This window comes from Rhinopithecus bieti, unplaced genomic scaffold (genome assembly GCF_001698545.2).
Source record: "Rhinopithecus bieti isolate Rb0 unplaced genomic scaffold, ASM169854v2 scaffold_70550, whole genome shotgun sequence".
Taxonomy (NCBI): Eukaryota; Metazoa; Chordata; class Mammalia; order Primates; family Cercopithecidae; genus Rhinopithecus; species Rhinopithecus bieti.
Window position 1 is genome coordinate 799,877 of NW_016826791.1, and position 16,917 is coordinate 816,793.

Genomic DNA, 16,917 nt, shown 5'->3' on the forward strand with positions numbered 1-16,917 from the left:
AAAAAAAAAAAAAAAAAAAAAAAAAAAAATAGGCAATAACTTTTACTTAGCTCTCACCAAAATATGTATGCGATATATCCTAAATGTTTTCGTAATGAGAAGGAAAATGATACTCGGAATATGAGTTTCCCATGAGGATGACAATTGAACTGGGTAGTAGGGTTCAGAGCTCTCCCTTTCTAAAGATATTAGGTGAATTATAATATTTACTTCTGGACAAACCATAATATTAAAAAGCATCTTGTTTTGTCCACCAATAGTAGGGCCAAATAATACCAAACTAAGTCATTTGAAAATAGTCACAGCTGGGTGCGGTGGCTCACACGTGTAATCCCAACACTTGGGAGGTCGATGTAGGAGGATCACTTGAGGTCAGGAGTTCAAGACCAGCCTGGCCAACATGGTGAAACTCCATCTCTACTAAAAATACAAAAATTAGCCAGATGTGGTTGCCTGCACCTGTAAATCCCAGCTACCTGGGATGCTGTGGCATGAGAATCACCTGAACCTGGGAGGCGGAGGCTGCAGTGAGCTGAGATCACGCCACTGCACTCCAGCCTGGGCGACAGAGTGAGAATCTGTCTAAAAAAAAAAAGAAAGAAAGAAAGAAAAAGAAAAAAAAAGCAAGAAAGAGAAAATAATCACGAGTTCACATTCATTTGTTCAAAAAAGCATATATTGAGCACCCATGTTTTAGGGATATGAGTCACTCAACACACAAAGCAAGACCCATGTGTACGGGAAAGGGTAGGGAGACCAATTAGAGGGGTAACAGTGGTCCCAGAGAAAAATAATGGGATCCTGGATAAGAATGCAGCAATGTAGATAGTAAGATGCGGTTGAATTCCTGGTATATTTTGGAGACAGAGCTAACAGATTTGCTTATGGGTGGGGTGTGGGTGTTGGAGGAAGAGAAGAGTCAAGGCTGACTCCAGTGTTTTTGGCCTGCACACCAGATGGACGGAATTGCCGTGCACTGAGATGAGAAATACTATGGGTGGAGCCGGTTTTTGGCAGGAAGATTCTCTTCAGGGTATGTTTGAGATGTCTATTTGGCATTCAAGTGGGGCTATGAAGTAGGTAGTTGGATGCAGCTGGATACATGAGTCTGGAGTTCTGAGAGAGGTCAGGGCTGGAGACGTCCTTTGGGAGTCATGGATGAAGTGGATGAGAATCACTGTGTGAGTGAGTGGAGAAGCGTAGAGGACCAGCCCTGAGCCCTGGGTGCTTCAACATTGACAGTTGAGAGGAGGAGAGAAACTGGCAAAGGAGATAGGAAGGAGCAACCAGGGAGGGAGGAGAAGGACCAGGAAACTCTGGTTCCCTGGAGGCCCAGGGAGACATGGGTGTCCAAGAGAAGGGCATAGCCAGCAGCATCCAACATGGTGGCTGGATCAGCGAGATAAGGACCAGAACTGAGCATTGGACTGAACCATAAGAAGGTCATGAACAAGTCTTAACTGTGAATGGCAGGGGGCGAAGCCTGATGGAAGTGAGTTTAAGGGAATTGGAGATAGTGATGGACAAATCTTTCTAAGGCTTTAATACAAAAGAGAGAAAAGAGGACGTAACTGACAGGAAGTGGGGTCAAAATAAGGTAGTTTTAATGTTGCAATTGGTAGAGATAACAGGATAACTGTATTCTGATAGGAATGTTCCTACCTGGTGCACTGGGCAATGTGTGTCACGTCTGGTGCAGTAGGTGCTGTCTATCCTGTCTGGTGTGCTGGGTAACATGCGTTCTATCTGGCACTGGTACACTAGAAGGAGACTGTGATTCCAGGCAGCCCAGAAAGCCTGGTAGAAAATGCTCACTCCCCTGCCATAGCACTGTCCTGATTGTCTGTTTTTACCTGCCTGACCTCCCCTCTAGACTATACACATTTGAGGACTGGGATCATGTTTCCTATCAATACAATGCCTGGCACATGATAGGTAATCAATAAATACTCATTAAATTTACAAATTAAGTAATTTCACAAAACAGTTTTTTTTTTTTAAGTTATGCCATTTTGTACCATTGAAAATAGGGTGAAAAGATGTGTGGCTCAAAGGATTCGAGTTATATCTTCCTTTCAGGGGAGAAAGTGTTCACTCTAAAAATCTTGAAGTCACTGAGTGTGTGTGTGTGTGTGTGTGCCTGCACACATGTGCATGTATGTGTGCATCTGTCTCAGCAGGAGAAAGGTTGGGTAGTGGTTAGTAAAGGCTGTAGTCTGAGACAGCAGGGAGAAAGTGAAAGGGCCTTGCTCTGCCCTTAGAAAAGGGCAGGGGGCTCGGGGGAAAGGACATGATCCTTGGTTATGGTGATGCCTGCATGTCAGGGAGTTGGGCAGGTCTTGAGTTATCATTGGCATAAGCCCTAGGCATGATTTTTCTTTCTTTTTTTGTTTTGTAAGTTTTCCAAAACTCACTGCACCTAGCTTATTTGGTCATCATTAGAACTATGGGAAAAATGTACTATGAATGCTAATTAATACTATGATTAATATGTAACAGATGCTGGCGAGGATAAGCAGAAAAGGGAGCGCTTGCACACTGTTGGTAGGAATGTCAATTAGTACATCTATGGAAAACAGTACAGAGATTTCTCAAAGAATTAAAAGTAGCACTACCATTCAATCCAGCATTCCCACTATTGGGTATCTTCCCAAAAGGAAAGAAATCATTTATATCAAAAAGATACCTGCCATTGTATGTTTATCACAGCATTATTCACAATTGTAAAGTCATGGGATCAACCTAAGTGTCCCTCAATGGATGACTGGATAAAGAAAATGTGGTATATGTACACAATGGAATACTATTCAACCATAAAAAAGAATGAAATTATGTCTTTGGCTGCAACATGGATGGAACTGGAGGCCATTATCTTAAGTGAAACAATTCATAAACAGAAAGAGAAATACACATGCTCTCATTTATAAGTGGGAGCTAAATAATGTGTACACATGGACATAGAGTGTGGACTGACAGGCACTGGAGACAGAAGCGTGGGGACAAGAGGGCAGTGGATGACAAGAAGTGACTTAATGGGTACGGTGTACATTGTTTGAGTGGTGGATACTTGAAAAGTCCAGACTTCACCACTAGGGAATATAACCATGTCACAAAATTGCCCTTGTACCCCTTATATTTATACAAATAATAAAACAATAAAATAATAAAATAAAATTTATTTTTTCTTTTAACCTTTAAAAATAACTTTTTTCTTATACATATTATTATATATTTTAGTGTAACATACGATTATAATATATGTAATATGTATAATATATATTACATATAATATGTACATATATAATCACACAAAAGTATCATACTAACAGAAAATGTTGTATGGTTTGATTTTTTAATTTAACATGTGAGAAGTTTTCTTTTTAGTTAGTTAGCCCTTGAAAACTTTACTTTTAATGATTATGTGATAGTCCATAAAAATGAATATACTTTTTTTTTTTTTTTTTGAGCATGGAGTCTCTCTCTATCGCCCAGGCAGAGTGCAGTGGCCGGATCTCAGCTCACTGCAAGCTCCGCCTCCCGGGTTTAATGCCCATTCTCCTGCCCTCAGCCTCCTGATGCTGGGACTACAGGCGCCTGCCACCTCGCCCGCTAGTTTTTTGTATTTTTTTAGTAGAGACGGGGTTTCACGGGTTAGCCAAGGATGTCTCGATATTCCTGACCTCGTGATCCACCCGTCTCGGCCTCCACAAAGTGCTGGGATTACAGGCTTGAGCCACCGCGCCCGGCCAAAAAAAATGAATATACTTTATTTTTTTACCGATCTCAATAGTATGAATATTTATGTTGTTTTCAGCTTTTATTAATATAAATATTGACACACTATATACATTCTCCTTGCTTATTTCTGACTCTTTTCAAATAAAATCAAGGTAAGTGGATTACTGCATCAAAGAATAAGGATATTATAAGCATTCTTAATTTGCATTGCCAAAATTGTTTTCAAAAAGGATGAACCAATGTATATACACATAGGCCGCGTGTATTAGATTCTAAACATTTTACCATTTAGCAAATAAATATTAGAAATACAGTTTCAGTTGGAATATCAGTTATTTTTCATTAGAGCTAAACCATGTTTATATGTGAGATGGAAATATTACAAAAATTATAAACCAAATTTGTGTAATTGGAACACCATAGCTATTTCTTACTAAAAGTAACTTTATTTAAAAATCATTTTGAGATAACTCAAAAGATTAATGCTGTTTTTTATTTTATTTTTTTTATTTTTTATTTTTATTTATTTATTTTTTTGAGATGGAGTCTTGCTCTGTCGCCCGGGCTGGAGTTGTTTTTTATTTTTATTGAGATTTCTACATATTACATGTTATTAAAATAAAGTACACCTTTGTTCCGAAGTCTGTGACAATACCCTATCTAATGTTGATCTTGATCAGATCACTTCCTCTGTGTCAAGCCTTCAGCTATGTGTTTTACATGTATTGGCTCATTTAATCCCCTTGACAATCCTAAGAGACATGTGTTAATTATTACTATCACTGTTTTACAGATGAGGACATTGAAGCTGAGAGAGGTAACTGTGCCAACTGAGGGCTGTCTTAATGTACAATTCCAGACATGCTATTGACCTTATGGTCTTTATGTGAACAGTATCTCCTGGATATGTGCAGTGCACAGCTGGTGCAACTGTACATGGCAGCCCTAAACCGCTAACAAATGATGGAGTCCCTCCTGCAAACTAGGTCTGTTTGACTTGAGCTTTTAGTCAAAATTAAATATTGCTCCTCAGAGTCATGATTGAATCCATATAGGATTGTGTTCAGTACCAGCGAATCAAAGAGTTAAAGATCATGTGAAGATAAATGTCATATCACATTATATATTGAGTACTAAGTGATTCTATTGACAATAATTCCGTTACTGTATTAAAGACTTCTAGAAACAAGTAACAGAACATTTTCATTAAGCCCAAGAACTTGAAAGAATAATCTCTGGAGGCGTTTTCCCCCTGGGTCTCAGTACACATATGCTATATTTTTCCAAAACCAGAAGAAATCTCACCGGATCGGTTTAGTAGGTCCTTCTGGTCCATCCATCTCATAAGAGAAAACATTATCCCATTTAAATTGTAGGTTCCAGTCAAAAGCTCCCCTTACAACAGGAGAGGGCTTATACTCCAGAGTTCTATCATCAATGACATCTATCAGGGGGCACACCACCATTTTGGGGTCCTTGGCAATGGCATGCAGCAGGGGCTCCAACCATACTCTGTTCACTTCACAGTGGCTGTCCAGGAACACCAGAACATCCCCTGGGGAGGCAAGAGCAGGGCAATGTTAGTCCACATAGCTGAAAAATACGGCAATCCAAAGCACAGTTCAATGCAATGAATATTTCTTGAGCATTTACTGTGTGTTTGGCTCTTACAGTGCTTTTAGTTTCATTGGGAGGAAACAAGAAATACATTATTATGTGCAAAAATATGCGACATCATGTGCTATAGATGTTCAGAGGAAGCCAGTAATTGTGGGTTAGAGAGTGGTTTCAGGGAGAATTCTAAAGGAGCAGGTGGAACTGAACTGGACTTCCATTTTATTTTATTTTATTTTATTTTATTTTATTTATTTTTTTTTGAGACGGAGTCTCGCTCTGTGGCCCAGGCTGGAGTGCAGTGGCCGGATCTCAGCTCACTACAAGCTCCGCCTCCCGGGTTTACGCCATTCTCCTGGCTCAGCCTCCCAAGTAGCTGGGACTACAGGCGCCCGCCACCTCACCTGGCTAGTTTTTTGTATTTTTTAGTAGAGACGGGGTTTCACCGTGTTAGCCAGGATGGTCTCGATCTCCTGACCTCGTGATCTGCCCGTCTCGGCCTCCCAAAGTGCTGGGATTACAGGCTTGAGCCACCGCGCCCAGCCCTGGACTTCCATTTTAAAAAATGATTTTAACTTGGTCCTGACTGATCAGCTTAAAATTAGCAAATTTTTACTGAGAGGACACCGTCTTAGGCATTGAGTTTGGTGCATGGGATGCAGACATGCATCACGACTTTTGCTTGAGTTCAAACTTTTTTTTTTTTTTTTTTGAGATGGAGTCTTGTTCTATTGCCCAGGCTGGAGTGTAGTGGCATAATCTTGGCTCACTGCAACCACTGCCTCCCGGATTCAAGCAATTCTCCTGCCTCAGCCTCCCAAGTAGCTGGGATTATAGGTGCCTGCCACCACACCCAGCTAATTTTTGTATTTTTAGTAGAGACGGGGTTTCACCATGTTGGCCAGGCTGGTCTCGAACTCCTGACCTCAGGTGATCTGCCCACCTCAGCCTTTGAGTTCAAGCTTTAGTGGGGACCTATTCTGCTTAGAGGACATGGGAATAATTGGCATAAAATAAAGAAGGTATATTATTGAACTACACTAGGGGCCTAATGTAGAAGGAACCCCAAACTTCAACTAGTAGAGTTTAGACTTTTTCTTGTAGCCAATGTAAAATCATTAGAAAGGTATAAAAAAAAAAACCATGTTTCGATCAAGACTTAATATGGCAATAATCCCCATACTAATCTACAGATTCAGTGCAATCCCTACTGCAATCCCAGCTGCCTCTTTTTAAAGAAATTGATCCTAAAAGTCATACAAAAAGGCAAGGGACCTAGATTAGCCAAAATAATTTTGAAAAAAAGTAAGGTTGAAGGGCTTTCTGATTTCAAGGCTTACTACAAAGTGATAATAATCAAAACAATGTGTGATTGGCATAAGGATAGACACAGAAACCAGAAATAAACCATGTGTCTATGGTCAATTGATTTTTGACAAGGGCCAAGACAATTCAATGGAGAAAGTATAGTCTTTTCAATAAATGGTGCTGAGGCAACGGAATATCCACATGCAAAAGAATGAAGTTAGACCCCTAACTCATATCACTCTAAAAATCAAATCAAATGGGTCATAGACCTAAGGTAAGAGCTAAAATTATAAAACTCAGAAGGAAACATAGGCATACATTTATGACCTTAGGTGAGGCAATGGTTTCTTAGATATGACGCCAAAAATACAGGGAACATAAGAAAAAATAGATATGTTGGAATTCATCAAAAGCAAAAACTTTTATGCTTAAAAGACACAATCAAGAAAATGAAAAAAATGGCTGGGTGCAGTGGCTTATGCCTGTAATCCCAGCACTTTGGGAGGCTGAGGCGCGTGGATCACCTGAGGTCAGGAGCTCAAGACCAGCCTGGCCAACATAGTGAAACTCTGTCTCTATTAAAAATACAAAAAAATTTAGCAGGGTGTGGTGGCGGGTGCCTATAATCCCAACTACTTAGGAGGCTAAGGCAGGAGAATCTCTTGACCCCAGGAGGCGGAGGTTGCAGTGAGCCAAGATCGTGCCACTGCACTCCAGCCTGGGCGACAGAGCAAGACTCAGTCAAAAAAAGAAAGAGAGAGAGAGAGAGTCCATAAAATGGGGGAAAGTATTTCCAAATCATACATCTAATAAAGGACTTGTATGAGAATATATAAAGAATTCTTACAAGTTAGTAATAAAAAGACAAATAACTTGATTTAAAATGCGCAAGAGATTTGAATAGACATTTTTTCAAAGATGTATAAATGACTGATAAGCATGTGAAAAGACATTCAACATCATTAGTCATCAGAAAACCGTTAATAAAAATCACAATGAGGTATCCCTTTACATCCACTAGGATGGCGAGAATGAAAAAGACAGATGATAGCAAGTGTTGGGGATGTTGTAGAGAAATTGAAACACTTGTCCAATGCTGTTGGGAATGATGGGTGAGAGGCGAGGAGTACAGGGAGCAGGAAAGTTCTTTCTTGCCTGGACTTGGCACTCTCTGGGCTGAGTTCTCTGAGGGTGTGGCTCGCATAGTAATTTTGAGGACCTCCCCTCCCATCCCTGGTGGTCTCTTGTTGGCAATTCTCACAAACTGGGCAAGTGCATTCTATTCTGATGACTCAGTCTGTCTTCTCAGCTCCTTAAGCTCCTGTGTTCTGCCTCCAGCTTCTCTGCTGAGACCTGTCCATTCTTCTAGATAGTCCTACCAGACACCATCTAAGATGATCCCTATGGCTCTCTCTCTCCAACACTGCCAAAGCAAACCCTGCCACAAATACAGCTATACTAACCTAAAAGCAAGTGTCCTTTGTTCTATAGCTGGTCACAGTCCTTTTATCCTTTTGATTTTCAGGCAAAGAACTAACATTAGTTCACTTCTCCTCAATCCCAATATATTTCCAATTTTATTGTATTGATGTCTGAGAATGTGCTGAATTCATATCAAGTCTCTCTCACCAGGCTTTGAGCAGTAGCTTTCTCCAAAAATCTCCTTTAATCTCTGACAATATGACTCAATGTGGCTGAGCCATCTCATTGGTTCTCAGATTTCTATTTTGAAATGTCTTTATCGTGGTCAGTCTAACAACTCACTTTGGACTATTACAGCTTTGATTTTCATGCCTCAACCAAAACTGAGCTAAGAAGAGTCCCATTTTTAACACATAAAAGTTTTCATACTATTGGCAGCACACACACAGTTTTATACTTCACATTTTTCACCTAAAATAGCTTCTATAATATTACATAACATGATTAGCATTTTAAAATCATGTCTACTAATTTGGTAGGTGAAAAATAACATCTGGTTCTCCTAAGAAGATGTACAAATGGCTCGCAAGCACACGAACAGATGCGCAACATCATTAGTCATTAGGAAAATACAAATCAAATCCACAGTGAAGGACCACTTCACTTCCATTAGGATGGCGAGAACTTAAAAAATGAAAACTAAGTTTTGGCAAGGACATGGAGAAATCTGAACTCTTACACACTGCGGATGGGAGCGTAAATGGTGCAGTCACTGAAGAAAAGAGCTTGGCAGCTCCCCCAAAATTTAAAGCTGGAATTATCGTAAGACCCAGCAATTCTACTCCTAGGAACATACCAAAAGAATTCAAACAAATGTATGTATATGTATGTGCATGGTCACAGCAGTACTATTGACAACAGCCAAAAGATGGAAACAGCCCAAATGCCCATCAGTGGATGAATGGAGAAACAAACTGTGTTATATCACAGAATGGAATATTATTCAACCATAAAAAGGAAGGAAGTACTGATACATCCACCATGTGGATGAACCTTAAAAATATTATGCTAAGTGAAAGAAGCCCAACACAAAAAGTTACATATTGTATGATTCCGTTGGTATGAAATTCCTAGAAAGAGACAGAACACAGATTGGTGGTTGCCAGGGACTGGAGGGAAGAAGCTGCTTAATGGGTAAAAGATTTTCTTTTCAGGTAATGAAAATGTTTTGGAGTTAGAGGTCATGGCTATACAACATTGTGAAGGTGTGAAATACTCAATTGTTCATTTAAAAACGATTAGTTTTATATTAATCTCACCTCAATTTTAAAAATCTGGTTAAATTTTCACTGATGAGGTTGAATTGTCCACAATTTGCCATTTGTAAATGAAATTTTCATGTGCTTTGCCTATTGGAGTCGTTTTGTTGTTGTTGTTTGTTTTTTGAGATAAAGCCTTGCTCTGTCACCCAGGCTGGAGTGCAGGGACACGATCTTGGCTCATTGCAACCTCCACCTCCCAGCTTCAAGCAATTCTCCTGCTTCAGCCTCCCAAGTAGCTGGGATTACAGGCGCCTGCCATCACGCCCAGCTATTTTTTTTATTTTTAGTGGAGATGGGGTTTCACCATGTTGGCCAGGCTAGTCTCGAACTTCTGACTTCATATGATCCACCTGCCTCGGCCTTCCAAAGTGCTGGGATTATGGGCGTGAGCCACCATGCCCAGCTTGGAGTTGTATTTTTAATGGATTTTAAATGTACATTTTACATACTAAGAATATTAACTTTTTGTCTTGTTATATTTCCCCAAGCCTACTGTTATTTAATTTTATTATTTTATTTGCAGCAATTTTACATTTTTTTGGTTAAAAAAATAGACGTTTTTCAGCTGCCTTTTCCATTGGCTTTAAGCTTTGAAATTTCTTATTTATTCATAGAACAGACAAGTATTAATCTATGTTTTTATATTTTGTAATTCTCCTTTAAGAAGTTTATGATGGTGATGTTTTTAAAGAGACAGTCTCACTCTGTTGCCCAGGCTGGAATGGAGTGGTGCTACTATAGCTTACTTTAACCTCCAGCTCCTGGACTCAAGCAATCCTCTTGCCTCAGCCTCCTGAGTAGCTCGGACTACAGGTGTGTACCAACACACTCGCCTAATTTTTTTAACAAAAATTTTTATAGAGATGGTATCTCACTGTGTTGTCAGGCTGGTCTTAGAACTCCTGGCCTCAAGCCATCCTCTTGCCTTCGCCTCCTAAAGCGCTGGAATTACAAGCATGAGCCACCACACCTGACCATGGTTTGATTTTTTAAAATAAAATTAACATTAATCCAGTTATTATTTATTTGGGTTATGGTATGAAATAAAGACCTAGAATTTTCCCAAATGGCTAATTGTTTAAGCAGCATTAAACAACAAATACAACAAAACATTTTCAAAGTCTTTTCCATACAGATTTGCAGTATCTCTTTAATGTATATGGTGTACACTTGTACCCTTAATGTGAAAAATTTAAATATTTGCAACTTTGAGGATTGACCCAGAAAGACCATAAATGCAGTATTAAAAATTGCAAAATAATTTAAAATATACTTTATTTATACCTTTATTCAGGTATTCCTGAATGCTGATTTAAGTTAAAAACATGTGGGAACAGGCCAGCTAACACCTACATTTCAATGAGATTTTATTTTCACTCATCATAAAGTATTTAATGGGGGAAACTTACATCATATAAGGAGAGTAAAGTAGTGGTGAGGGTCCCTCTTCAGCTGATTTCTCTCCTTCACAGGAATATTTTGTGGGAATCTGAAGTTTCTTGCCAGGAAAGGACAGTTGCTCTACTTCTGCTGCCCTTGAGAGTTTTGGAAAGGACTGTGCTATTTATCGTTTTTAGAGATAGCCTATCATTCATGTGCTAGATGACCTATCACACATTCATCAGATTCTCTTTCGGGCCTGCAACGAGTAAAGGGAATGAGGTCAAGCCTGCCTGATACAGGGATTTTTCCCCTACTTGCTTCCAGAGAGTGTTTGTGGAAATATTCTAAACAGTTCCACTGCTCCCTAAAGTCTGGAGTTGGGAGCTACATTCTCCATCTTTTTTTTTTTTTTTTTTTTTTTTTTTTTGAGACGGAGTCTGGCTCTGTCTCCCAGTCTGGAGTGCAGTGGCCGGATCTCAGCTCACTGCAAGCTCCGCCTCCCGGGTTTACTGTAGCTGGGACTACAGGCGCCCGCCACCTCGCCCGGCTAGTTTTTTGTATCTTTTAGTAGAGACGAGGTTTCACCGTGTTAGCCAGGATGGTCTCGATCTCCTGACCTTGTGATCCGCCCGTCTCGGCCTCCCAAAGTGCTGGGATTACAGGCTTCAGCCACCGCGCCCGGCCTACATTCTCCATCTTACCCTGTGCAGAAGCTTATTTTCTGCTCTCCTGTAGTAGTCTATTTGCACCGTTTCTCTAGGGATTGTGGATTGCAAGGTTTGTTAACTTGTTTTTTGAAAATCAACAAATATCGTATGTATCAGTTTCACAGTATTTCCTGTTTTTCTCTATTTTGTATTTAATTTTGTTCTTTGGTTAGTGTCCATATTTTTACCTTTAAACATAACTCATTATATATAATTTATTTTACATAACATTAAAATTCTCAGTTTGGTCTCTATAACCAAGCATTTTTAAAGTCTTAAAAAAAGTTTTTTTTTACCTACACATTATGTTATTGCTACATCTTTTTCTTATTTGTTTTTTGAGATGGGGTTGTGATGTGTTGCTCTGTCTAGAGTGCAGTGGCATCGTCATAGCTCACTGTAACCTTGAGCACCTGGGCTCGAGTGATCCTCCTCCCTCACCCTCCCAAATAGATAGGATTACAGGCACGGGCCACCACACCTGGTTAATTTTTACTTATTTATTTATTTCTGTAGAAATGAGGTCTTCTCATGTTTCCCAGGCTGGTCTCCAACTCCTGGCCTCAAGCAATCCTCCCTCCTCAGCCTCCCAAAGCACTGGGATTACAGGTGTGAGCCACTGCACCCAGCCTGTTATTGCTATGTCTTTCCAATTTTTTGGTATTGGTGTTTAAGAATGTGGTGTGCAAAATCTATGTCAGGGGATTTACAGAGAATCTGTGCTTAAGCATATAACCAGTTTTTGTAAAACACATAAGCATTTCTATTTAACTCACTATAAATCTGTTAAACCTAGCCATTTGGATTTTGTAAAAAGAAATCAAAGCAACGACACTATTAAACATTCTAAATTTTGTTTGTACGCTACATCCTCATAATCTGGTGGTGGCATGATGCCGTCTACTGAGATGGCACCAGAATTCCTGGGTTTGAGCCTCGAGTGACATGACCTAGAGCCAGTCTCTAATCTTTCGGGAGCTTAGCTTCTTTAACTGGGATAAAAGGCTGATGAGTTCTAAAACCTCTGAGAGCCTTTCCACCATTAACATTTTGTATTTTATTACTTTTACCCTGTCTTTTAATTGTATGTATTTTATCATTTTGAAGCATAAAATTCAATGTTTATGTTTTAATTATTTATTTGTACTAACTGCTGTATAATAAGCATTTATTTAGTATATACTGCAAAAAAAAAAAGTAGGTAATATCCTTATCTGATCATTGTAACAGCCATGTTAGTTCGATAGCATCATTCCCATATTTTGGATTAGGAGGCTGAGGCTCAGAAGAATGGCTTGTCTAACTCTCCCTGGAAGATACTGCTTCCCTGCAATGTTACTGAAAAAAAAAAAAAAAAAAAAACTCCTTCTCCCAAACTGCATGAACCCTGCATCACTAGCATTTCATCATTACCCATGGTTTAATCATCACTCATGTTTGCATGTTTGCCTCCAAACCATGACATTTCTGCTCCCATGCAAAAAAAAAAAAAAAAAAAAAAAAAAAAAAATGCCAACTGATTGTAGATTTATTTAGATTGAAGCCATCTGGTTGTAACACTCTCTTCTTCACTTTGCCTTCTCATTCTCCTCCTTGAGGTTATCTATCTGCCTGCATCTCAGGCGGTTTCCTTCATGCCCTGCAGGTACAGCACAGCATTCACCGCAGGCTGTCCACCTCAGCTCCTGCGATCTGTGGCCGGCTTCAACAGCCACGTGGACAGCACTACTGGCCCAAAGAAATGGACAGATAGTGATGAGAATTATGAAGAGAAAGAAATGGAGGGAGGCTGGGCACAGTGGCTCACGCCTGTAATCCCAGCACTTTGGGAGGCCGAGGCGGGCGGATCACGAGGTCAGGAGATCAAGACCATCCTGGCTAACACGGTGAAACCCCATCTCTACTAAAACTACAAAAAATTAGCCAGGCATGGTGGTGGGCACCGGGAGGCTGAGGCAGGAGAATGGCGTGAACCCGAGACGCAGAGCTTGCAGTGAGCCGAGATCGCGCTCCTGCACTCCAGCCTGGGCGACATAGCGAGACTCCATCTAAAAAAAAAAATTGGGGTAAGGGTGATAGAGAGGGATAGGGTTCTGCTATTTAATATGGGGTGGTTTGAAAGACCACTGTGATAAAGTGGCATTTGATCAGATAACTGAACAAAGTGAGATAACAGGTCATGCAGATGCCTGGGAGAAGAACATTCCAGGGGAAGCCAGTCATGTGCAGAGGCTCTGAGATAGGATGAGGCTTGGCAGGCTGGGAGAGAAGCAGGAAGGCCGGTGCAGCTGTGGGGTGAGTGAGGGAGGCAGGAAGAGAAAGGTCAGGGAAAGCAGGGAACACATCACTGCGTGCCCTACTGGAGAGACAGTGTCGCTTTATAATAATGCAAATAGCTCCAAGGAAGTCGACCTGGCTCCAAAGAAGTGTGCACACATGAACATCATGTGAAAACCCGTCTCCAGCCTCAGTAGGTACAGTTTGCATCTCAAAAGAGTTGATAAAAAAGAATAAACGTGCATGGGTAGCACACGGCCGGCAAGAGATAAATCCTGGAGGGATAAGTGAATACTTGGATACGTGAAGGCTGGGCCGCTGGCTGCTGCCTCACCTGCCCACACAACAGGATCCCACACTTGTGACTCAGGAGCATGTCTGGCTCAGGCAGCCACCTACATCACTTGGGGTGTGGGGAACAGACAGGCTGACAGATAGCAAGCACTGGCAAAGGGCCAGGAGAGGCAGGCGCACACATTCACAGTCACAGCTGAAGGTTTCAGGACAACTCTAAGAAACATAGAAATAAAGTCGAATTCCATCAGTAAAATATCAAAGATATGAACAAAAGTATACACACACACACACACACACACACACACTCACAACCTACAACCAAAAGAAAAAATATACATTCTTTGAAAATACACATAGAAGGGCCATATGTGGTGGCTCATGCCTGTAATCCCAGCACTTTGAGAGGTTAGGTGGGAGGATATTGCTTGAGACCAGCCTGGGCAGCATAGTGAGACCCCATCTCTACCAAAAGTTAAGAAAATAGGCCAGGTGTGGTGCCTCATGCTTGCAGTTCCAACATTTGAGAGGCTAAGGTGGGAGGATCGCTTGACCCCAGAGTTCGAGGCTACAGTGAGCTTCGGTTACTCCACTGCACTCCGGACTGGGTGACAGACAGAGATCGTGTCTCAAAAGAAAAAAAGTGTAAAATACACATAGACATTGTGAAAATTGACCCAGCTTAAGACACAACAGAAATTTAAAATTTCTGACCACAATACAGTTAAGTAGTAATAAACAAAAAATAATTTTAAAATCTCTTAAAATTGTTTGGAAACTTTCAAAATCACTCCTAAAAGAAAGGAAAACAATCTGGATTAAAGAGGAAACCAAAAAAGACACCAGTGCCTGGGAAGTTTATAGGCCAGTTCTCTGCAAGACGTAATCTCTGTCTTACGTAAAGTTTTAGAAACAAGGAAAACCATACGATTTGTTCTATGAGTCTGGTAAAGTGAAAAGTATAGGAATACGGTACAAAGAAAATCATAAATACATCTTACTTTTTTTTTTTTTGAGACAGGGTCTCGCTCTGTTGCCCAGGCTGGAGTGCAGTGACATGATCTTGGCTCACTGCAGCCTCCATCTCCTGGGTTCAACCGATTCTTCTGCCTCAGCCTCCTGAGTAGCTAGGATTACAGGCGTGCGCCACCACGCCTGGCTAATTTTTGTATTTTTAGTGGAGACGGGGTTTCTCCATGTTGGTCAGGTTGGTCTCGAACTCCCGACCTCAGGTGATCCACCCGCCTCAGCCTCTCAAAGTGCTGGGATTCTAGGCATGAACCATTGTGTCTGATCCACATCTTACTTTTGAACACAGATGTGACGCATGTGCGCGGGGTGAGAAGGGGTGGAGAGCATGTGTGTGAGTGGGTGTTGGGAGATATTTACGTCTACACCCAGCGACTCTAGGGAAGCGTTTCTATGGGTATTATGTGGGTTTAAAATTTTTCGAAATAAAAAAAATAAGATTCCCCTTTTAAACAAAACCAATCCAAACCATAGTGTTATGGGTTGAACTGTGCTCCCCAAAATGATATTTTCAAGTCCCAGGAACTTCAAAATGTGTCTTTATCTAGAAACAAGGTCTTTGCAGATGCAATGAGGTCATACCGGGGTAGAGGGAGCCCTTCATTCAATGTGACTGGTGTCCTTCTGAGATTCGGTTGGGGGAGACACAGACACAGACATACAGGGAGGACGCCTGTGAACAGAGAGGTGGAGCCAAGGGTGACACTGCTGCAGCCTGGGACTGGCAGCCACCACCAGAAGCTGAAGAGACGGGGAAGGAGCCTCCCCTGCAGGTCTCAGAAGGAATAAGGTCCTGTTCACACCTTGATTGTGGACCTCTGGCCTCCAAAACTGGGAAAATATGAATATCTGTTATTTCAAGCCACTTGGTTTGTGCTGCTTCATTATAGCAGTCCTAGGAAACGAATGCACATCAATATAGTAACTAAATGATAAGTCAGAATTATTCCCATGAAAGTCAAAAGCAGAAAGGATGCCTGCTACCGCCATTTCTAATCAACATTAGAGAGGTAGAAGGAAAATTATCTTCAGCTGATAGAAAATGCAAGCAACTCTACCCACCAACCACTAACAATTAAGAGTTTACTGAGGTTTCTATTTACAAGATCAAATATACCAAAAGATCTCATTCCTATGTACCAGTAATAATTAAAAAATATAACAAGAAGGTCCCAAATCACAATTTTTAAAACAACAACCGAAAAATCAAGATAAACAGAAATAAATCTTCGTACATATTATCTATAGAGCAAATGACAAAACACCAAAAGAATATAAAAGCAGATCTGAATAAATGCCCATGGGTGGGGACATTTATCATCAAAAAGATGTAAATTCTTTCCCATTTTAATCTATCATGTCTATACAATTCTAGTGAAAATCTCAGCACGTTTTTCCTGGAACTTGATAAGACAATCCTAGCTAAGATACTTTTGCAGAACGAAGTGGAAAGATTTGTCCTACAAATCTTCTTATCAAGAAAATAAGAAGATATAAAAACTTCTTATCAAGCTGTACTAATCAAGAGACAGCGTGATTAGCCTAGAAATACAAAAATACCATCATAGAGCAGAAGAGAGATGCTGGAAATAGACCCAGGAATACACAGACATTTGATAAAACGATAAAAATAGCATTGCAACCAATGAAGAAACGGTGGACTATTCAATGAATGGTGTGGGGAAAATTGGCTATTCATTCTGAAAAAATTACATTACATTCTTAACTTACACCGTTCCCAGAACAAACAGTTCCAGGTAGACTCAAAGTTTAATGTAAAAACCAATTTTTTTTTTTTTTTTTTTTTAAAAACAAAAAAAAAG

At 40.4% G+C, this 16,917-nt stretch overlaps 1 protein-coding gene across 2 annotated transcripts in view; it reads right to left on the bottom strand.

Annotated features, from left to right (window-relative positions):
• Positions 1–16,917, bottom strand: part of GALNTL5 (polypeptide N-acetylgalactosaminyltransferase like 5) — a 69,860-nt gene that overhangs the window by 12,843 nt on the left and 40,100 nt on the right. For both annotated transcript variants that reach the window (XM_017863670.1, XM_017863669.1), the window contains one exon: positions 5,044–5,293. In XM_017863670.1, coding sequence (XP_017719159.1) covers positions 5,044–5,293 — 250 coding nt within the window. The remainder of the gene's footprint in view (positions 1–5,043; positions 5,294–16,917) is intronic.